Source organism: Neolamprologus multifasciatus, chromosome 7 (assembly GCF_963576455.1).
Source record: "Neolamprologus multifasciatus chromosome 7, fNeoMul1.2, whole genome shotgun sequence".
NCBI classification, from domain to species: Eukaryota; Metazoa; Chordata; class Actinopteri; order Cichliformes; family Cichlidae; genus Neolamprologus; species Neolamprologus multifasciatus.
This window is the reverse complement of record NC_140445.1, coordinates 22,210,876-22,234,799: the sequence shown is the minus strand read 5'-3', so window position 1 is coordinate 22,234,799 and position 23,924 is coordinate 22,210,876. Positions and strand designations below refer to the sequence as shown.

Genomic DNA, 23,924 nt, shown 5'->3' with positions numbered 1-23,924 from the left:
TTTTGGCTATTCACTCCTAGATTTACCTGTGCTTTTGGTCATTGTCTTGTTTTGTTGCTCAGCCTTTTCAAACAGGGGATTATGAACTACTTTTCTTTCTTGAATCTTAAATTTATTGTTCCCCTAATGACTTCAGGGCTTCCAGACCTAGAGGTTTTGGAGCAGCCACAAACTTTGAAATGAAACTTCTGGCTCATCTGTTTACAGCACATGTCTCAAAAGTGTTGTGGACTTTCTGAGTCCTTTTGGTAGGTTGAGATGTGACACAGTGTTTCCCTTTGAGGTTGTCCTTCCACTAATAATATTCATAAGTCCAGTGACATGTGAACAAAGATTTTAGTAACGCGTAGCTATATCTCTAGGTGTCTTCCTCATTTTTCTTTTCTTTTGTTTTTTTTTTAAACCTCTTCCTACTCCACTCCCTCCATTTGTAGAAAACCCAATTGTAAGTAGCTTCTACAGAGGTTATTGGTACAGGAAAGGAGGATTCATTTTGTCCTACTTGGACTGTAAGCCATTTTCAATGTGTTTTAATACAGATGTGAAAACTACAATTGTTAATGTGTTATTAGTTATTCTATAAATATTACTTGGATGAAGGCCAGACTGTATTTCAATTCAGAAATCCTGGGAAATCCCATGTGGTTCTGAACTTTTTTTCTTGCAAGCCTATATATGTGACCCTGATAGGAATCACGTTATTTTTTTCTGACACTCTGTTCTGAATTTTCCTGCAGGTTCATATGTATGTGGGGTATGTGGGAAAAAGTACAAGTATTACAACTGCTTTCAGACACATGTCAGGGCGCACAGAGGTAAGAAGCTGCTATTTATTAAAAAATGTATTTGGTCCTTTATGTAAAAACAAATAACTGATTGCTGCACTTTTGCTTTTAAGAATATAGTCTGAAAAGTATTAAAAGAGGCGTGCATGCCCTGCTTTGACTGGGAATTGTTTTAAATCTGATTGTGTAAGTCAGTTATTTTTAGAGCCTGACCAGCGTATTGGCGGGGCTAATGTGGTGATATATTATATTGCCCAATAAATGAAAATGAAGTCAGTAAAGAAAAGATGGAAGAAATGTCCCTCAGCTATGATATGACTGTTGATGTTGCATAGTTTGTCCACCAGAAGGTACTCTTCAACTTCCTTGTTGGGAAAACGTGTTTGTTCTTGTTTCTCATGTTCCAGTCAGCTCATCTGAGCTGCGAGATACTAAAATACAATTATTTTTTTTAAACTCAAGTTGTGTGTTTTTAATGACTCAGCTAACTGCAAATAACAAATGTAAGGGTCTAAAATGTGTCTAAAAAAATCTCCAATATATTAAGTTTTTTGGTTTTGGTGTTGATTTCAAAAAATTCTGTATTTTACGCTGTTGGCACACAAATCAACACAACAACCAGGCTAATCTGAGCATAGTTGGGCAGAGGGTGTGTAAGTAATTCACAGCTTGTCCTGACAATAAAACAAGATTAATTTTAAACTCTGATATATGCAGCTTTTCACCAAATATTGGCGTCAGTCTTGAGATTTCCATGTCTTTGAGGCTGTAGATATATAAATTGGAGCCCAGGTTGGAAGCACAGAGCACACATTAGCAGCATTTTTTCATGGAGCTGCAATTTTTTTTTTTTTTTTTTTTTTTTTTTAAATTGATGTGTTTGTCTGTTTGTAGAATCAGAGGCCATGGTTGGCGATGGTCTACCCCAAACACCCAACAGTGAGTATACTTCTGCACCACCTGCTTGCTACACTTTTTTTTTTTCTCGATAGGGCTACCTAAGATGTTTTTGACCCTCATTTTCTGACACCACCACTTCCATTTAGCAGAGAAACATGAAAATGTCAAACTGAGGACTAGCCTGAAGGTAGTATGGTTTTACTCTTCGAGTGGCAGTATATAACAGCCACCGGGACCTGCGTTTACTAGGCGTTCCAACATCACAGAAAAACTTTGATTAGGGCTAAAAATACTCATACCTCAGAGTAATACTTGAGTTATTTATAAATCTTCCTACACACACTCTGCATTCATTACATGAATGTGCACATCACTTTAGAGGTAAGGTATAAATATGGCAGAGAGGAAAAAAGAGAACAGTCTTTATGCACATAGATCATAAGTTTTTTTTTTTTTTTTTTTTTTTTAAAGCTGTATGAAGAGTATGAACACAGTGGAACTACAAGGTCTGTGACACTGTTAATAAGTAGGCCAGAGAGGCTGCTAGGCAAAGGAGTTGCTATTAGATTAAATTCTTAAGAGGATGAAACATGCTGTAAAGCATTTTGGTTGATGCCGCAGATTTAGACTTTTATACTTGATAATGACTGGCATATCAATTTAAAAGTGCATTTTTAAATATAGATTTCTTTCTATGAGCAGTGTTGGTGGCCCCAAAAGAAATTGGCAGGAGCCGATGGTAAAAATAAATGATGTTTAATGATACATACAGAGTGGTTCCCTTAGAATAGGAAAATAGATTCACATATCAGTGATTGAAAGAAGTTAGTGTTTTGACAGCACAGTGAGGGTGTGGCATTATTATGACTTAAAGTCTATTTAACAACAAATTCACAGCAGTTTGTGGAAAACAAAACCAGGCCAGCTTAGAAGTCTGGATTTCCTGTAAGTGTACTTTGCAAAAATGCCCTGTATTGAACAAATGTTTGCACAAGAGTATTTTAATAAGCAAAAGACAACACAGGCTGTAGGACTGTGGAGGAGTTGTTGATGTTTAAGAGTATTTCCGGAAAATTGCTAGAACAAACTTTGCATAGTTCTGATTAAATGGTGTTCAGCCAAAAGCCTCCCTGTGCTTAAAAAAAACAACATGCAGAGTTTGGTGAGGGGGGGGGGGGGGGGGGGGGAGGAATGTTGCCTCACATACTGAAGAGACACTAAAATAACATTTACAAGTCTAGTTTTAATAAGATGGTTTTAAATACTCTGATTCCCAAAAATGCAGACTTGTGCTATGAATCATAAAAATAAAATCCAATTACCAAAAATTTGTAAGTAAATTTTAAAAAAAAAAAAGATTGATGATGATTTGGAAACAATTAAAATATTATCTTTATTTGAAAATTGGGGACCAATAAGTGATCAAATTATTAAAGAAAAATCATACAGACAAGAAAACGGAAATATTTTAGAAATCAGTGTAAAAATTGTGTTAAGCTAAAAATTATATTTTTATGTATTAGACAAACAAATTAAAACAACTAAACAGTCCCTGTTCACATAACCAAAAAAACTTTATATTTTATATTAAGCATATTAATGCCTCATTTGGCCTTGTTGAATTCTTGCATTGCATCTTGGTATTGTTTTTATGTACTTATGTTCATTCTCTTTTTAATTATTTTTATTTTATTGACTTCCAAATAGTTTCTAGCTTTTCTCAGATATTTGCTTTGGATGAAATGCTTGTAAAATCTATCTTAGAATTTAATATATTCCAAAATCTGTTCTATAGATTTTAGTCTGGTCGTTGAGAAGTTCAAATTCCCTTTAATTGGTCAGATAGTCTTTGCACAGTTTTGACGTATGCTGGAGGTTTTTTTGTTAATGAAATGAACCGATGACCAGTAACTTTCAGTCCAGATGGGATTCCATGATGCATCAAGATTTTGTGTAGACCTTGTAATTCATGGCTGCCGACTTGCAGTAATTTGCCAGAAATATCCAGATGGAGCCACATATTATAATGGAATCTCACTGCGGGTGCTACGCATCTAGCATCATAAAGTTCTCAGACTCTGTGCAGACATTAACAGTCTGTAGAGAGTCAAATTTGGACTCGCCGGTCCAGAATACCTTCTGTCTTCCAGTCATTTAGAGTCCGGTGTTTGTGCTCTCTGGCAGATGTTTCTGAGTATTTGCAGATTTCACATAATGGCTTCTTAGAAGGTATTCTTCCATTTAAGACGGGGGTGTCAAATGTATGGCCTGCGAGCCACATCCAGCCCACGATACAATTATATCTGGCCCACAAGATCATTATATATGTCAATTAATGGCCTGTCGATATGTGCGAGCTGAGTCTTCAGCCCTGCTGAGAATCCATGCAGGCAGGGGTGGGACTTTATTTTAATGGGCACACCATGCGGCCAATCATGTGCAAACACAGATCATACCATTATGTGAAAGAAGAATGAGAGGCAGACGTTCCGAAGACAGCAAGTAAACTGGTACAGGCCAGGTACACAGAGAGATGGGGGAGCTGGATTTAAATGCAAGCATGTTGGAGAAAAGGTGACGAAATGAGCAAAAATGTAAACTGAGCACCATCTGGCCTCATTTCAGTGATACACATTGATACCTGAATGTGTGCTTGAAGCCATTTATAATCATTAACTTGTTTGATTCACTGCTTACCACAAACAAGCACAAGCATAGTTTTTGGACTTTTAACTGTATTTTCACAAGTTTAACAGCTTATTCTACTGATAGAAACCTCCCCTATGGCCACTTATACTAGACAAAGTAATTAAGAAATAAACAATTAACCTGTTGAACCCCAATGCCCCTGGTACTGGAGGCAAGCGAGAACATCTGGTTTAATAGGATGTACCGTCAGATCTGTTATTTAAATATAGACACGTGTGGTGTCCACAGAAACGTTGAAATCTCAGCTGGAAGCCCCCAAAACCATTTCAACAATGTCCAACAGATAAAACGGTAAACGATTAAAGAGCAGGTAAACAGATTCTGCAAAAAGATGTTAACACAAAGCACGGATCCCCCACGGAGACGGTGTCTCACAGATTCCAAAACTGCATATTTTGTCACTGTGACCAAAATTCAGCGAGCCAGCACAAAAACACATTTAGAATTAACTTCACTGTCTTGCTTGCATGATGAAATCACACTTCCTGTACAGTTCTCTTGCTCTGTGTACTTGGAAACCAGTTTCCCATCAAAAATCTAAATTTTCTGCCTTATTCACTTATTTATTACACAGAAACCCCCCAGAAGTTTCTATCTTTCACTTTCAATAGATTTTTCTGTTGTTGTTGTTCCTTTTTTTTTTTTTTTTTTTTTGTATGACTACAGTTTAAACCCCCACCCCCTCATTCTTGAGACCTTCTCAGACTCTGGTCTAGAAGCATTTATCTCTGGCTAAAGATCATCAGTGTCCGTCCTTCTGTTTGTAGTACTTTAAATCTAGAGAGCCCTGAGATCTGCTTCAGTAAGCTTTCATTTTCTGCCTCTTCCTTGGAACATTTTGTAAGTATCAGTCTCTGTAATCAACTCCAAAGAATACTTGACTGCACTGTGAGAACACTTTGTCTCGCCCTGTTTGTCTTAAAGACCATCCAGCATCACAGAGTGCTTAAATGCAGACTCTTTCCTTTTTCAGTGAGTTCTTGATGTTTGTACTATTTTGAGCAGCAGTGAGGAATTTCAAACTGAATTCATGTTTTTACTCCCTAAATTTAAGCTGGCACACTGGAATTCTCTGAGAAGTCAGGAATTAATCAAGCATAACACTCAACCACAATTTTTTTTTCTGCTCATGAATATAAGTACATGACTATAATAACTATAACTTTGGCATCTTAATCAAAAAATAATAATATACTCTATTTTTAAATGGGATCATTTTGATTCAAGCACTATGTGAAAAATAATGATAGGGTGGCCTTTTTGCTGTTGGTGTGCATTGCCTACTTCTAAAAGTAGTTGTTTTTGGCTATTTCCCTTCTTTAAAGAGGATTTTTCTTTTTCTTTTTTTTTCTTTTTAGATTCTCTAAATATTTTATTGACATTATGTACCATTATGTATGTATCATAACTGGAGAAATTCCCAAATTATTTTCAATTTAACATACAGAGACTTTCTTAACTTGCTGGTTTGACAACACTATTTCAAAGAGTAGAAATAAGGAAAGGCAGTCTTCTGCTTATATTAAGTGGTGCTATTTCTATACCCAGTCATGTAACAAATAACAATAAATTCCTAGTAAATTCTTCACCATGTTATGGTTACACAACTATGTTTTGTTGCCATTGCTTGCACAACACATTGCTTGCAATAAATTCAAAGTGTGAATACTCTTGAATATAACTGAGTACTCCTTGTGCAACATGTCATAACTGCATTATTTCTAATTTCAACAGAAATGTATTTACTGTTTTAAAAAACAGCTGGGATTTACTATATTAAAAATATGCAATCCACAGTAGCAAGCGAGATTTGCATCTGTTATTTTCTTCCCCCCAATACTTCATACATTCCTCAGCCATTTCATTAGGTACACATTGCTTGTACAGGTTCGGACACCCTTTTACAGAAGTGCCTTAATTCTTGACACAGATTCAGCGACTTTGTCATTATAGCATCACACAGTTGCTGCAGATTTCTAGAGATACAGATCCAAGATAAGAAACTAACGTTCCACCACATCAGAGGTCCTCTATTAGATTTAGATCTGGTGACTGTGAAGGCCATTGAGTACAGTGGACTCATGTTCAAGAAACCAGTTTGAGATATGGGAAATATGAGGTGTGTGTGTGTGTGTGTGTGTGTGTGTGTGTGTGTGTGATTCTGTCTGTAAACATGAATTGATTCTGATAAAAATTTGTAAGAGTGTGGAGTGGGCTCATGTTAACATTAAATTTTAAAATTTGTCTTTCTTCACCCAAGTTCTTCTATGTCAACTGATTGAAAATTGACAAAAAGCCTTATCTTAGAAACTATGATACTTACAAGTTTGGTGTGTATTGTCAACATATAGAAAATACTATATGAACATGACATTTGACCTCTAACCTTTCACCCGCAAATTCACTGAGAGAACTGCTGCTTTCTGGATAGTTTCCCTTTGTAAACTCTTGATGGTTGAGTGGGAAAATCCTAGTGGATCAGCAGTTTCTGAAAAGTCAAATCAGCCATTCTAGCACCAATAACTGTACCACATCAAAAGGATTTAAATTACCTTTCTTCCCCATTCTGATGCATAGTTTGAACTTCAACAGACTATGTTTACCTATCTAAATAGCTGAACAGATTTTTGTGCTAATGAGCAGTTGAAAAGGTATAGCTAATGGAGTAGTGAGTGTTCATTAACCTTTAATTTTTGATGAGACTTTATCCTCCTTGGCATGAAGGATACCAGTGTTGAATAGAGTTTTTGAGAGTTTTACCACCAGAGACCTTGAATCCAGCTGCTTGAGGGTTTGTGCTGTTCTACTTTTCCCACCCCAGAAGTGTTCTGTACTGTACTCTGCTGCTGCACTGGACACTGGAATTAACCACTATTATCTCAAATAGTTTGATAGTTAGGGGAACCTTTCTCTTGGGGAAATGACCAAAAGTCATAAAAGGTCTTATGAGCACTCACCTCATTGAGAGGAAAACCAGTAGCGTGGACACTGTGCAACATGGAGCAGATGCAGCTGTGATTCTCTAATGGTTACAGATGCAGTCCAACATGTTGATGGGGGATTCTGTGTATTCAGTGTTACGAAAAAAATAGACCAGTTCTTAACATTGCTTACTTATTTTTTGGTGGATCCACTATCAGTGTTCTAATTTATCAAAAGGACATACAGCCATCAGATATTTTCATCTTTGTCATCATTAAAATTCAGTTCAGTTTTATTAATATAGTGCCAATTAACAAGTTTACTTTCAGTTATCCCCTATGGCTATACCTGTTGTAGCAAGGGATTGCTACAACAGGTAGCTCTGCATGTTTCATTTAACAATTTACACTGGTTGCCTTTCCTGACGCAATCTCAAAGGAATTTGTGTCTCCTCATGAGATCGAACCGGTGATCTTTTGCTTCTAAGGCGAATGTCACGGTCAGTGATAGAAAATATTCTGCTGATGTAACCTCTGGCCAGGAGTCAGTTAGTCAGTAATTTAATATGTCTATAAGCACTGATGTTGCCATTTATAAATGTCATGTGCCCAACGCCTTCACACTTCCAGCACTGTGCTTCACTGTTGAGACTTTGCGTTCTCCTGCTTTCACAGCAGACGTGCTGGACCCCATCTGAGCTGAACAAATTTATCTCGGTTTCAGCTGAAAAGTATGCTCTAAATATTCTTCAGGCTTTTTTTCATGTTCTTTGTCACAAAAAAGCAAGATTAATCTTTTTAAAGTACTGACCTCAGCAGTTAATGTCTAAGAAAAAAAGCCCTTGGTTGATCACTAGCAATGTGCTTCTCATTTTTCATGGTCTTTAACATAGAGGAAGGCTGTTGCAGCTCTGATTATTAGTGATACTGTACTGATTATGTACCTTTTAATGCTGCTAGAACTATGGTTTCACAGATTTGTTTTGAGCATCAGTCGTCCTGTATCTTTTTTTTGCTTGTCTTTACTGTCTGGAACCATGGGACAAATTTTCAGATAGACACAACCCATTAATTCCAGTTAAAAAAAAACAAACAAATTTTCACTCGCACCTGTATTTTCAAAATAGATTTTATAATCTAATATACTGTGCAAAGTCTCGAATCACCTCTCATTTCTTTATATTTTGCTTTTAAGGAGCTTTATAGGAGCCAAATCTCTTTTTAATTCATTTTTTTAAAGGTGTAATATGAAGAGGAGGCCTTAACAGCCCACTGATAATAGTGTGCATCTAACTTAATAGGCAAAATCAATATTGTTTGAACACAATCTTTATATCCCTTCAAGCAAACTACACTTGGTGATAATATTTAGCTGTTTTCAGAGATAAATTTGTCCATTTATTACCCAGGTCCATTAGGTTTTGGATGAATCTTTTATCATCCAGTCATCATTGAATTAGAATATACTCAGAAACGTGCTCTTCATTTTCCTTCCATCGTAAAATAAATTCCTGAATTGTATCAAAGTGTAATAGTATCGTAAGCAGGATAATGTAAACCATCCCTTGTTCTTTGCCAGGATAAGGGTTGAAAATCTTTTTCTCCCCTGCCAGATGCACTGTGATCCTAATTTGTCCCATTTATTGAATTTCAATTTCAATAACCTGGTCAAGATGTTCATGTTCCTGCCTCAGCTTGGGATTTAAAACTTAATAATGGGATTAAATTCCATCTCCTATTGTCATTCCCAATGGTTTTGCTCAAGAGGCTCAACATTACGGCATACCAATTGTTCTTTTACAGTTAATATTAACTCATGAATATGTCACGAGGTATGAAATTCAGTTTCTTGAGTGGACTGCAACTTATGCTCCAGCTAGTTTGGTTTAGTCTTTGGAGTATTCAGCTTGTAGCCTGAGATGGAACTAAAGGTATCCAAAAACACCAACAAGTTTGAAGTTGATCTCTCTGGATTTGGCAAGAAGATTAAGATGTCATCTGTAAATCGAGAAAGTTAGTGTCCTTGATTGAAATATTACTTTATTATTTTGTTAATTTTATTATTACATGATCGAATATTACTATCGTGGGTCATTCCCTGAATTAGTTCCTAAATGGATATGTTTTTAAAGACTTGTGAATGATCCCAAAGTTGTTTCCTGAAATCTTTCCAAGTGATTTCAAAACCAGCAGACAGACTGTAAAGGGCCTATTGCACAACTTTGTCTAGTCCCTCTGCAGGCTGAAAGCTGAGAACTTTTGTTATGTCTCCATTTATTATTAATTTTGTCTTTGGATTGTTTAGCAGAGATGGATACTTTTTAGTGAAGGTATTTTTGTATTGCTTTCTATAAAAATTTCCAGTTCACTTAAATGCTCTGTCTCATACTGCTTGCAGTTTGTTGTGCTCAGTCACATGCAGAGTATGATGGACGTTATCCTGCTTCTGTGTTTGCCAGATAAAGCCGTTCTGCAAGAAACTTTTGGTTCTTTTGGCCATGATGTATGTTAAAAATCTTATAATCTTTGTTCACAAAATCAAGAGGTCAGTCTTAAGGATGGGAAATAGCAAGAAAAGGCTGAAGTTTGCCAAATTACACAAGAACTGAAAATCGGTGGCAGGGGTCCAGGTTCAGGTCCGGCCCATACCCTTTCCTATCATTCCCCTTCACAGTCTCTCTTATCTTCCTGTCACGGTGTACTGTCTTATGAAAAACAAAGGCTATAAATGCTCCGATAATTATATAAAGGAGGTCCATTTCAGCCAGTGGTGTTGGGCTCTTGTCAATTAATGGGATTTTGTACACAGCATCAGATTTTGATCCACCATGCAATACGATCTGGAAAGCATCTGATTGGCAGTGGTTTCATTTATCACCTCACAATAATGCCAGTGCAATAAAAGCATACCTAGATGGAAAAACACACAGAAGAACTCTATCAGTCATAGATTGGCCTCCTCAGTGCCCAGAACACAACATTATTGAAGCAATTGGGGATCATCTTGACAGAGAATGGAACAAAAAGCAGCCAATGTCCAAAGAAAAGCTTTCAATGTCTTTCGCGAAGCCTGAAGATATATTCCTTGAGACTACTTAAAGAAATGACAAGAAGGTTTCCCTAAGTGAAGTTCAGATTGCGTTGGGGAATAATACCATATAGTGACTTTCAAGCTTGTTTATAGAGGAAAACGAATAGAGTACAAACTCTATTTTTTTTTTTTTAAAGCATCACCACTGCATCAACAGACTGATGTAGTTTATTATGTATGTATGCTAAGCCATGAAGAAGGGTCTTAGCTAAAACACCAAAGGTCCTGTGAAATATAACATAGAATTAAACATTTTGCACATTAATTGGTGCATTAAGATTCATGTTTTTCAAACATTTTAGAATATATTTACAATTTCAATTGGTCCAAAAGCTAAAAGACTAAAATACAGTAAGCAGTACACAAACTTCTAACCATGTTATACCACTGTGAAAATTGTAATTTTATTTTTACAATATATTTAGAATGCTGGTTTGTTTGTTTGTTTGTTTGTTTGTTTGTTTGTTTTTGCTTGATATGTAAAATGGGCCTTGCACTGCAAAGTTTTGGTAGATTTAAAAAACTAAACATTTGGTTTGACATTTTTAGTCCTCTGAATGGAGTCAGTTTTTGAATTCCTTTTCATTTGAATAACTTGTGAATAATCCCAAATTTTTCTGAAATGTTTTGTACTTATTTGTCAAAACCAGTGCGCAGGCTGTAATAGCTAATCGGCTCAAATATTGTAGAATTGATGCAAAGACTATTCTAAAGCTGTTGATAATAAAGTCTAGTCTTATTTTGGGGTTGTTTTCTAACTATCCTTACTGAGACTTTGTCGATTGGGTGTCTGTGCTGTCCAACATGTGTCCATAATGTTATTGATTCAGTCCAGTGTGCATGGACCACTGATTTAACAGAATCTTTGATTATACTGACAAACACCAGGAATTCACTGATTTATGAAAATTTATATTAATTAGTGGGAGAATTGATGTAATATACACAGCACTGCAGCCAGGCAGTATTATAAATGCAATTACTCATGCTAATAATTACTGTTATTACTGTAAAATAAAGAAAAATCTTTTTAATTACCTGTTAGCTTTTCTTTGTCCATTTTTAAATGGCCATTTGCTTTGTTTACATAACACTTACTTTTAACATATTTGGCACAGTATGTACCTGAGCTGTCAAACAATGCCAAAAGCCATTTTCAGGTTTTACTTAAAATGGTTTGAGCCTGTGGTTTTTATTATTGTCACTAATATTCTTATTATCATTAGTATTAGTAGTAGTTTTAATTGAATTTAATCAATGAAATTTGATCTGTGATGCTTTCAGGGTTTCCTTCAGGGTATAGTGCATGCTGAGCCTCAGCATTTGGAATTTTTTAAAGGTGTAGGTGTGAAATCAAACATGAATCACCCTGATTTTATTTAGCTTACTTACTTTAGCTTAAAGAAAAGAACAAGCAAAATGCAAAAGGTAAATGGTATGCCTTGCGGTTTACCTTCAGTTCAGCCGATTATTCATCCACGTATATTCACTAATTTATGTAGGTTAAATCGTTCATTGTTTTCTCTCTACTTGCACTGCCAGCTATGTGTCTGAAATCGGAAGAAGGTGGTCCTACACCGGTCTACTTTTCTCATTTTTACCCCCACAAACACTCACTATGTGCCATAGTGCTATATTAAGAGTCGCAGACGCTGCACACCTTTTCGGAAATTCAACTTTGTGTTTTATGTAGTTTGTGAGACACCTGCCAGTACTGCAGCTTTATTTTTTTTTCACATTTTTTTTTCTTTTTAAACTTGATTATATAGTGAAATTCAGAATTTATTAACAGCCCTTCTGTCTATTACATCTTTGAAGAGCCTCAGGAATTCAGCTAAGAATGCAGCTGATTGGATTAAGTGCCCCCTGAGAACAGGCTGGAGAAAATTTAGAAGTTGTCACTCTGCTGCTAAATAATAAAACATTTCACATGGGTGTGTGATGAGGGGCCTTTTGCAGGGACAACGTCAGACATGTTATTACAGAGAGACTAAACCTGAAAGAACTGGAGAATTGATTTTTGTCTTACAAGTCTTTGTGCTGTGCTTTTTATGCAACAGATTGCCTTCAAACAGCAGTTGACTGCAGTGTGTAGAGGCACTTCAGTTCTCACTTGTCAACAGCCACCTGGCTGAACAATGCTTTACCCCAGAACAAAATTAACAAGAGCAGAAGAAGCAATCTTCATCTCTGATGCCCTTTCACGCCCTTTATACACTTGGAAAAAAAATGTCAGTGAACCCTACATCAACATAAGTAAAAATAACAAAGTAAGACTAAAGTAACATTATATTGCACATTTAAACACTTTTGAACAATACATAATAGTATGTACATAGTCACAGACGCGTACATTTCGATTAAAAAGAGATCTTCTTTTCATTGTGCGAACTTGCTGTTAACTAACAATATATATGTTACTTTAATTTAGATTGAAAATGCAGCTTTCTATTTTCTTTGTGGGGTTATTTTGCTTTTGTTTATTTTTAGCTTTTGATATTAATGTTGTCATAAAAATATTGAGATCATTATTAACCTCTGGTCATTCCACTTAAAGGTCAAGGTTTTTTGTTTTTTTTTAAAGCCTCAATGAAATAACATTTCTCTAAGGTTATCAATGACATGAACTGAGAAAACTTGTGAATTGTGGGCATGGCATGACCCCTTTTCTCGGAGCTTTATACCTGGAATTCTTCCCTCCCTGTTTGGATGCACTGGAGTCCTATCTTATCCTGTGTACTTTAAACATTTTTGTTAATTTAACCTTGTTTGTGGTGCAAATAGACAAAAAAAAGAAAACAGAAAAATAGGACCCCTGACCTTCAGTTGAAAGCAACAACGCACTTTGGAATTACATGTGTGTTAAATCGCTGTGCGGTGCATTTCTGTTGGCTAAAATATATGCCGTGTACGTGCTTGGTCCAATGTTCAGTTTAAGCCATTTCTCTCTCTTGATCTCTGAACTTTACACAGTCCATACATGTGTTGATATTATTTAGTTTTCCGGAGTGTTTTTTTTTTTTTTTTTTTTTTTTTTTTTTTTTTTTTTTTTTAGCTAGCTAGCGTTACCTGAATTTGGTAATAAATTAAACACTGTCTGTACTGTCAGTGTTATTCATTGTTGGCTTGCTCCCTTTATCTACAGGTAGCTTCCGTTACTCCTGTGACATCTGTGGAAAGAAGTATAAATACTATAGCTGCTTTCAGGAGCATCGTGACCTGCATGCAGTTGATGGTAAGTTTTGCACAATTTTCAGTCATTCCTCATGGAAAAATCTGTACTTTCTGCAGCAACTGCAACATCTAAACAAAGGGGACTAGATTGTTTATATGGAGGAAAAAATAAAAATAAAATTAAGCATCCAAAAAAACAGAAGGGATGGCCAGTGTCTAAATGTGGTCTGCAAGTCAAGGGAATTAAGGGCCATTAAACTTTTAGAAGAATGAAAGTCAGCAGAGGCATGGCAGAATACATGTGTGTAAATGAGCGCAAGGCAGGAGGAAAGGTGAGGATACAAGGAGCAGAGGTGAAGAGGAGAGTGCAGGCTGGGTGAACTGGGTGGAAAGAGTTACCTAAGTAAAATTTTACTTGTATAGCACCTTTCAAGATAAAAATCACAAAGAGCTTCACAGAAGCTAAATCATAAAAACAAAATTTAACCAAAAGCAAGTTTAAAAATATGACTTTTTAGGTTTTTTTTTAAAAGAGACCACTGAGTCCACGGATCTCAAGCTCAAAGGGAGAATTCCAGAGTCTGGGGGCCAAAGTTACAAAAGCTCTGTCACCTTTCGTTTTCAGCCTGGATGGACAACCAGCAAGCCCTGATCACATGACCTCAGGGACCTGAGTGAGAGATGAGTGTCAGTGTGTCAGATTTGTGACAGAAGGATCAAGAGCAGCAAGAGTGAAAGGAATGATTTACAAGATGGTAGTGAGACCTGTTATGATGTATGGTTTGGATACTGTGAACCTGACAAGAAGAGAGGAGGCCAAGAAATGGCAGAGTTTAAGAACGGTTTAGGTTGAGCAGTTGAGAAACAAAGTTAGAGAGGTGAGGCTGAGATGGTTCGACCATGTACCGAGGAGGGATAGTGCATATACTGGGTAAAAGATGTTAGGGATGGAGCGGCCATGCAGGAGGAAAAAAGGAAGACTACAATGAAGGTACATGGATATAGTGAAGGAGGAGATGCAGAGGGTTGGAGGGTGTGATTGAGGCAGATATTCTGCTGGACCAACACATAAAGGGAGCAGCTGCAAGAAGACTTTATTCATTTATATAATGTTACAATCTCAGGAATTAAAGGCACATAAGGCAGGCAGGAATTGAACTTGTGATTATTGTAGTATTACATATCTGAAAGAGCTCAAGTTTTGTGACGAGTATTGTGAGAAGATAATCGGCTTAATCATCTTCCTTCTCTCAGATCCATACGAACAGGTGGTGCTACCTGTGGATGGCCTTAAAGAAGAGGAGCCAGTTGAACCCTATCAGAAAATTGGACCAAGTAAGACTGTTTGGTGTACTTAAGGGACACAGATATCTGTACACAAAATTCACAGTTTGGTATATTCATTGATTGGTTTAGTTTGATTTAAGTTTAGCAGACAAAAAAGTGCCTGATATGCAGTTATTCTTATTGTTAGAGTTGGGATAATAAAATGCTGCAGTCAGTCAAAAAAGGCTTTAAACTCCTTGTTCACAAACATAAAGTAAATAAAATGTATATTTTAAAATAAGTGGAAGTTGTGCACAGTTAACTTTTCAAAATATGAAAATTTTGAAAAATATTTTATTTCTTTGTTTACTTCAACACGGAGGAATCGCATTAAACCAGGGAATTTTAATACTGAGCTGAGGGTTGTGTACTGAACCATGAGGACAAATGCAATAATATCGCTGCAGATGTCTGTAAAAAGTGTGATTTCAAAATGAAGACATACCACAGCAGAATGAGATTACAAAATTCATTTTAAGGTAGCTTGGCTTTTGTGTTTCCCTGCAGAAGAAGTATATAGAAAGATTTTCCAGAAAGTTTTCTTTAAGTTAAAATTCTATGACTTTTTAGGGCCTTACAGTTTCAGTCTTCTGTCCAATTAAAAGTATTGAACACCGTATAGTGAAAAGGCATTAAGTCATTGTGATACTCAGTGTTGTAAAAAAAATAACACCAAGGATATAAGTTAAGTAAAGACTGGTAAGGTTTCCAAACATAAGTCCATAAGTCCTTTTTCGCAGGGGAAAAAGCACTCACCCACCTCTACAGAGACAGCGGGTTCAGCAGGCAGCAGCACGTGCCCCTTAAAACACTATTGGCAGTGTTTGCAGGTGGGAATCCTGCACTTATCACAGCATTAATGACTTTTATGGGGGATAGTGTGAACCTCCATGCACAAAACAGGGAAACCCCTGTGTTTCTAATCACTATTAATGTACTGCTAAATGTAAACTGTAAAAAAAAACAACATCCAGTCAGAGTCACTGCTTCTTCCTCTTTCAACTCGATATCGACTTCTTGTTTTCTGCTTCTCTCTAGTGAAGTAAGGCATGTGCAAAAACACTATTCTTCATCTTAACTGAAGACAACTAATCCAACAGATTTAATCTTTACTCCTTTTTATTATAACCATCATGGATACAGAAGAGGACAAAGGTTTGTTTATGTGTTTTCTTGTTTCCAGAAACTGGGAGCTATGTTTGTGAATTCTGTGGGAAGCAGTACAAGTATTTCAACCCGTACCAGGAACATGTTGCTCTTCACACGCCAATGGGTGAGTTCATTTGTTTTCTGTGCTTTATTTATTATGATAATGAGTCATTTCTTCATTTTATTTTTGTACAGTATGTATATGCAGCTCTAAACCTTGTTGTATGGACAGTGTCATGTATTTTGTTTCTAAAGTTGTACAATGAATGCAATCCAAGATGCTCCTTTTTCATGTAGGTTCATTTGATTTGAAGACATCACGGGTACAGGAATGTGGTAGCATGGATATGAGTAAATTTGGCCACAGCCAAACTGGAAAGATAAAAAGTAAGCATAAATTTGTTTTTTTTACTTTTTTCATTTTTATAGGAAAAGTTGCATGCCTTATAACCCTTGAACTTTTTTTTTTTTCCTTGGACACAAACACACATACTGAAATTTGACCATCAAATCTGCCATCAAAGTACTATTTACAGATCACATACACTAGTGGGCCACACTGTTGTAACATTTGAAGCTGATAATGTTCATAATAACTGCCATATGTTAAACATTTTTGTGCTTAAATAATGAATTGTAGAATTAATTCTGCATTTGTAAATTAATTTTCGAATTCCACATTAAAAAACTGATTTTCAAAATGTTTTTTTAAAACATAATTTGAAATGGTGATTAAAATGGACTCTGCATCCTCTACCTGCTAATCTCTTTCTTCATTAACACACAATTCAAATGACTCTGAAAGAGTGTAAATTTACTGAGGAAGTCTGTAACTTGTACACATTTATACGAATATATAAAAAAATAAAATAAATAAAATAAAAATCAGCAAGAAATAAAATGAGGGGGTGGGTGGTACAAAACCTTAGTAGCTTTACTTCACTGTGTGAATTTACTGTTTGAGTTCAGTTTTGGTCTTAAACTCCAGAGAATACCATCTGGCTCAACAATCTTTTTCTCAAATTATTGGCAAAACGTTTACAGTGGGTTTCTTCTCTTGGCTGAAATTAAGCCAAGAGAAACAACAGCTGAAAACAAATGTATACATTTAAAAAAAAATCTCTTGATGAATGAATTACAGGCAAGCATATGACCAAAAGTTTACTTGCTCTGGATGTTTCCGTGGAAAATTGTTTTATCACTCAGGTGACTTCTCCGGTGTAACAGATGAGTGATGCATGTTTCACCCACTGAAAACCATTGTGTCCAGTTGAATTCAATTGACTTTTTTAAGGAGAGTTGTTAGATGCTGTGCTCATGAGGACAGTCGGTTTGAACTTGCAGCACAACACAAAGCTGCCATATTTGATCAATGATCAAAACACTTAATTGAGCAGAATTAAGACAAAATGTAATATCCTCATATGATAACACATCACACATGACCCATCATTGTTCTAAGAATGCAAACTTTCATATTAGAAGTTTCCAAAGTTGCCAGAAAGGAACAGATTTCTTGCTGATCTTAATCAGTGGTCGTTGCTCTCTCTCTCTATCCGAATTTATTTATTTTTTAGTACTACAAAACTTTGCAGTACTCATGCTAATTTAATGTGGAATTTTAAAAAATTATTTTGAAATGAGGTTTTTAAAAAACATTTTGAAAAACAGGTTTTTTAATGTGGAATGCAAAAATGAATTTACAAATGCTGAATTTATTCTACAATTCATTATTTAAGCACAGAATTCTTTATTTTGATGCGTGTGGCTCTTGTGGTCCTCCATTATTTTGATGACCCAAAGACTCGTCTAAATTCCCTCTGATAAAATACGTCCCATGTCAGCAGTGATAAGAACCTAGTCACTGATCACTGAGGAGGAAGAAACCATGAAGAGGCTGTTTGGGTGCGATGCTTGGCATCTCTGGTTTACAACTTTCAATTAAAAGACTGCTGCTGACAAATCAGTGCCAGATACCACAGGGAACCTTCAGCTCTGGGTGGTTGATGCTATGTTGACTGCACAAAAAACACAAGGACCATATTAGGCTGGGAAGTAATGTTTTTGTTCACCATTATTACACATCATTTCTAGATTTGGCAATGTAGAACCTAAGTGCTTTGTGATTGGCTGAGGATTTAAAAAAAAAAAACTGCACTATTGTTGGAATTGTTAGTTTCTGTTAATTGTGTGTAAGGTTACTGTTGCATATGTGATATCTTTGCAGGAAATTAATCTTTGCTGAATGGTTGGGTGAACAATTTAAATAATAAATTTGATGTCATCTTTTTTTTTTAAATTGCCTAAAGCACCTAAACATTAGCTGCTAAACACAAGAAATTACACATGAATTTTTATTTTCTAAAGGCCCCTCCAAATCTCCTCCCCTAACAAAAAAAAGTAATTCTGCTAAGAAGCAGTGTGCCATAAAGAACTATTTAAAGCATGACACACACACACACACACAGCTTAAAAGTGGGTCAAAAAGATGGAATGAAGAGGACGAATTAAACCCATATTTAAATATCATTTGAACGTTTGGATCATTTTCAAGGCTGTTAGCGTGATTGATTTGCATGCTGCAAACTAAAATCAAGTGTAAATTGCACGTCATTAACTTTGCTTCCCCCTCTAACTGTTGTGTGGATTGAGTTTAAATTAAAAATGTTATCCACAGTCGTTGGCCTGACCATGTCACTCATCGTTTTTCCTGTTTTCTCACATACAGACAGCCCATTCAGGCGGAAATTGGAAAGTGCAATTCAGTCCAGTCTGGTTGACACAAACAGTTCACAGAACTCGAGCGGTGAGCACAAGTCACTGAGTTTTGTTTTTTTTTGTTGTTGTTGTTGGGTTTTTTTGGGGGGGAGGAGGGGGTTGTGTGGAAATGTGTTATTTTTGTTCAAACAATAAGAACAATATTTTCAGTAATGCTACAGTTCAGGTATATGAATGAATGGAGAAGAATAGAAACCATTTCTGCAAACAGTGCTTTGCTAACCATGCCTGGGCTGAAGATGTAGATGGAGAGGTTTGTGTCATCTAACTGCATATACTAGCTTAAATTGTAGACCATTAACTTCACCCTGTTATGTTTGGGTTCAAGGGTGTTATCAAAATGTTCTTACACTGTTTTGTTGTGCACAAAAGGAGCAATGCATGGTAATGTGAATACAAAAAGTACAAGTGGTCACATTCCTGACACAAAATTCCATGTGATGTCATGTTATCAACTAGGGCTGGGCCATATCATACCCTTCACGGTAATACCGGTATAATGTTAGGCAATGATAAGAAAATGAAATATCACGATAGAATATGGGTAAAACGCGCATGTGTAGTGCCTTTGTTTACATACGCACATGGCGGAAAAAGCATGGTGGCGACGGAGAATGAGAAGGCGAGTGGTTGAATGAAACAGATGAACCAGAACTGGTTTGTAAAAATGCTGCAACTTCAGTGGTGTGGAACTGGTTTGGCTTTCGTCCACCAGATACACACCAAAGCACATTTTTTGGGAGAGCATGCAAGCGGGCCGTTGTTATTACCGTTATTACCAAACCGATTTTATGCAGTACATGGCGCTCAAAAAATGTTTTAGTACGACTTTGCTAAGCTACGAACCCGCACCACTTGATGGATTGTCGGAGCATTATGGCTACCGTAGTCAGGAGCTTCGCGCAGTGATACGTACTGTGCTTCAACGTAATATTACCGTATTGTGTGTGTATAACCTCTTTTTAAGTTTTGTGGATATTATACATGGTTATGCTGAGGATATGTTGGCCAGTTTCCGTTGGAAATGCCTTTTGGTTAAACTGTCAGCAAGGAATTTGCATTTGCACTGTTAATTTTTATGTGCATTAAAGCTATATAAAAAACAGGGTTTTTTGCACTAATAAAGTTGTGGAGTTGTAAAGTATTTTGTCTTGCGTCAATTATATCGTCGGTTACATCGTTATCGCAAAATTTCAAAAATATCGTGATAAATATTTTTGGCCATATTGCCCTGCCCTGTTATCAACACTGGGTCCTGTATTACACTTATATTGGTGACCACATCAAGGTCTTGTGAAGAAAAAGAAATACAGGTTTTTGTGTTAAAGTGTGCTAACTTTTTATTTGGATTAGAGCCGCAACAGAAATATTTAGTGAATGAGCCTTTATGATTCAAGCACAAATAAGATGCATCACATCAACTGTGCCTCCAAGAAACAGCCTGTTGTTTCCTACAACATTCACTGAATTGTGCACTGTGAATTCATCCCCCAGGGGCAGACTGAAGGGTCATTCCATCTCAGAGCAGCTAAGTTTTAAAACATTTTCTGCTCGACCTTCTGTTTTCCTACAAACTTTTAGAGAGGTTTGGAAACACATATTTTATGTAACACATAAACACATATAGATTCATATACCAAATAATTTCCCATGATTATTTTCTTCTTGTTTTTGCAAAATGGTCCCTCAACATACTTTTAGACCATTTTTTTTCACATGTTGAAATCTGAGGCAATGCTTGAATATGTACATGTCAAAAACTCTTGAAGACAAAAGGAGAAATTTTCCCTGGTACTTCTCACCAAAGAAATGAATCAAGATTTATAATTTGGGACAGATTTCGGGCTTTTATCTGTAATAGTTTTTGAGTTAATCATGTTCAAACATTGCCTCAGATTTCAATTTGTGAAAAAATGGCCTGAAAGTGGTTGACAGATAGAAAAGATAGATAGGTAGGCAGATGGATCTTGAAAAGTATAGCTAAAATTTCACAGCAATCACTGCAAATTGGGGATGGTTGAGCAGTAGGCCCACCTTAATTTGAGATGGAATAACCCTGTAAAATCTTGAGGAGTCAGAAGAACATAAAGCACAAATGACCTGAACCGTGGCACATGTCACCATGTACCAACTCAGTGAAAATGCAGACATTTTTCATTATTTACCAATGTAATTGTTATCATCCACTGATCCTGTTTCAGATTTGGGACCCTTAAACTTATTTTTCTTCTCTAAGATAAAAAGAAGGGCTGCTATTTTGATTCTGTGGATGAGTGTCAGTGGTTCCCAAAAGTGGTGCTTGATGCTGTTAATGTCCACAGGAAAGCAGTGCTGTCTGACAGTGCAGAGTTGCGTTTTGAGTGACAGGAAATTGAGTTGCTTACTCATGATTTGCTTAAGTTAAATTAAGCTACTTTATGCAAATACAAGGCTTCCAGTGAGAGACAGCAGCTCTAAAAACTCTCGAGAAGCATTAAAGTAGCCATTGTCAATCTAAAATCAGTTTAAGCAATCAGTTTCTTTCTCACCTTACATCTTTTTCTTATATGTTGGACTGTTTTTATTTATGAAGAGAATACTTCATGGCAAACAAGCTGCCATGTTAGTTTCATCCAATCAGGCGTTTGCTCAGTGTTTGCACAGCTGGACGAGGCTGGAAAAGAGGGACGGCACCTGTCAGTCTATTCTATTTTGTCTCAGTCTGGTGGCTTGCAAAGCAGTTCCTCACCTATAAAAACACTCAGTTGACATGCACCATAAGTGTAGGAGGAGCATTTTGAGTGGTATATCCATAAACAAGAAGATTATGTCAAAGAACATAAGGGCTATATGTAAATCTGGTATGTCTTTTAATGTTTAGGTGTGGACACTGAGCACTTTAGTTGCTTTTTAAAGAATCAATACAATATTATCTATCTTTCCAAGGTTTAGTAAATTGCTTTATTTTTCTGTTGTGTTCTGTTATATTCAAAGTAAACACAATATGAATGCATAAAAATAAAATAAACAATAAATGAAGTTATATTAATGCGGTGATAAAATGAGGAAGGGAAATGAGTGATGGTGGTCCACTGTCTCTGTAGTTTTAAATTCCTCCCCCTCCTGTCCTCCTGTTAACAGGAACGCCAAGCCCTCTGGTGGCCACCTCTTTCTCTACAGCACAGAGTAAGTCTAACCACACCTCTCTGCCTTAAACAAATATATGCATGTAAGCATGCACCTTGCTTATTTTACCATTTTCTCTGTTTTCCTTGATTTTTTTTAATCTGTTATTTAGTGAAAATCTTTCTTTATGTAATTGTGGTGATATATTTTTTTTCTTTTGGCTTGACTATAACAAGAAAGTGTCTGATCAAGATGCCCATTGTTAGTCTTTACTGACATCTGACAACTTGGCATTGCCTCCTTTGGGCAGCAACATTTTATTAGGCTCACTGTTATTGTTAAGTATTAAATATCTCTATAAAAAAATCATAGATTTCATAAATGCTTTTTCAAAAGGAGTCACTTTTACCACATACTGGCGTGCCTGATTTTCGGAGCTGCTGTAATTTGCAGAAATCCAGTGCACATCAGGGACAGACCATATTTTAATTTTTGCCTCTGACAAAGAGTCAACACGCTTCTGGGCCTTGTGATTTTTTTAGAACCGTACACTTGTGGTGCCTGTGGCATCCAGTTCCAGTTCTACAACAACCTGCTGGAGCACATGCAGTCCCATGCTGGTGAGTCCACGACTACAAATGCATGTAAAGCACGACAGCAGAAAAAGTACGTAACGTGAACGCAGTGTCAGTGGCTGCAATACATTCAAAACTGCCATTCATCACATATCACCACTGTTTAATTAGTATTCCGTGTTACTGTACATAATATTTCTATATCTGCCAATAATGAGGGTTGTTGCAGATCTGGATCTGAGTTTGCTGGAAATAGTGTTGCAAAGATTTGATGCATCATTTGTCACTGTGTGTGTGTGTCTGTCTGTCCATGTGAAAAGAGAGTTTTCTCTAGACTCTGTGCAATCCTGCAAGAAACACCTTTACTGCATCTACAAACTTTCCAGGGGTAAATCCCAAAACGTTTAACCAAAAGCTACTTCTCAGACTTTACATAAAGGCCTCAGTTATCATGTTAAATGTTAAAGTTTATGACAGTACAATTCGAAAAGGACTGAATAAGTAGGGCTTGTTTAGAAGGTTTGCCAGAAAACAGCCTCTTCTCTCTAAGAAGAGCATGACAGCACAGCTTAGGTCGAGACATTTGCATCTAAACAAGCCACAAAAACACAATGTCCTTGGGACAGATGAGAAGAAAGAGGAGATGTTTGGCCGTAATGCACAAGTGAACCACATTTGGCAAAAAAAACAGACACGCCATATCTGCACAAACACCTCAATCGAATGTCAAACACTGTGGTAGATACAGATATACCTGTATCATTTTGGCTTGTTTTGCAGCTACAGGACTTGTGCTTGTGGTGTGATAAAGTTAACTGTGAACTGCAACATGATGCAGCAGATCGGCTGAAAAAAAGTCCAGACCTTAACCCAACTGAAATGTTGTAGGGGGACCTTAAGATAAATGCCTACAAACCCCAATGAAGTAAAGCAATGTTGCAAAAAAGAGTGGGCCAGAGGTTCTTCACAGCAATGTGAGAGACATAAAGTCATGCAGAAAAGGATGACTTCAAGTTCTTTCTGCTAAAAGTGGTTCTGTAGGCTACTGAATCATGGGGTGCGCTTAGTTTCCCAGGACTGCACAGAATAAAGTTGCATTCTCTGCTCTGCAGAGTTAATCATAAAATGTCAATGCTGATTTTTTTTTTTTTCAGTTCTGAAGAAAATCCGTTTTTAAGCAATTAAGCCAAATATTCTCGCAAATCTTGCTAACACAAAAATAAATAAAATAAAAATAAAGACGCAAACCAGGAAAGCAAGAAAGTATCTATCTTTGAGCCTTTTTTATTTAATGATTTAAGTGTTCAACTGTACGTAGTTATCCTGTTAAGTATGAATCATGTTCCCTGTCTTCAGTTGGAATTGTATGATTATTAGTCAGATTCAGCTGTGAAACAAATTATATATCAGT

At 36.5% G+C, this 23,924-nt stretch overlaps 1 protein-coding gene across 4 annotated transcripts in view; it reads left to right on the top strand.

The window, feature by feature from the left end:
• Window positions 1-23,924, top strand: part of znf618 (zinc finger protein 618) — a 43,470-nt gene that overhangs the window by 12,288 nt on the left and 7,258 nt on the right. For 2 of the 4 annotated variants that reach the window (XM_085166924.1, XM_085166925.1), the window contains 10 exons: window positions 738-815; window positions 1,680-1,724; window positions 13,552-13,641; window positions 14,835-14,915; window positions 15,647-15,736; window positions 16,090-16,179; window positions 16,353-16,442; window positions 18,784-18,861; window positions 21,954-21,998; window positions 22,481-22,558. In XM_085166924.1, coding sequence (XP_085023050.1) covers window positions 738-815; window positions 1,680-1,724; window positions 13,552-13,641; window positions 14,835-14,915; window positions 15,647-15,736; window positions 16,090-16,179; window positions 16,353-16,442; window positions 18,784-18,861; window positions 21,954-21,998; window positions 22,481-22,558 — 765 coding nt within the window. The remainder of the gene's footprint in view (window positions 1-737; window positions 816-1,679; window positions 1,725-13,551; window positions 13,642-14,834; window positions 14,916-15,646; window positions 15,737-16,089; window positions 16,180-16,352; window positions 16,443-18,783; window positions 18,862-21,953; window positions 21,999-22,480; window positions 22,559-23,924) is intronic. The other 2 variants (XM_085166926.1, XM_085166927.1) reach the window with 2 other exon arrangements.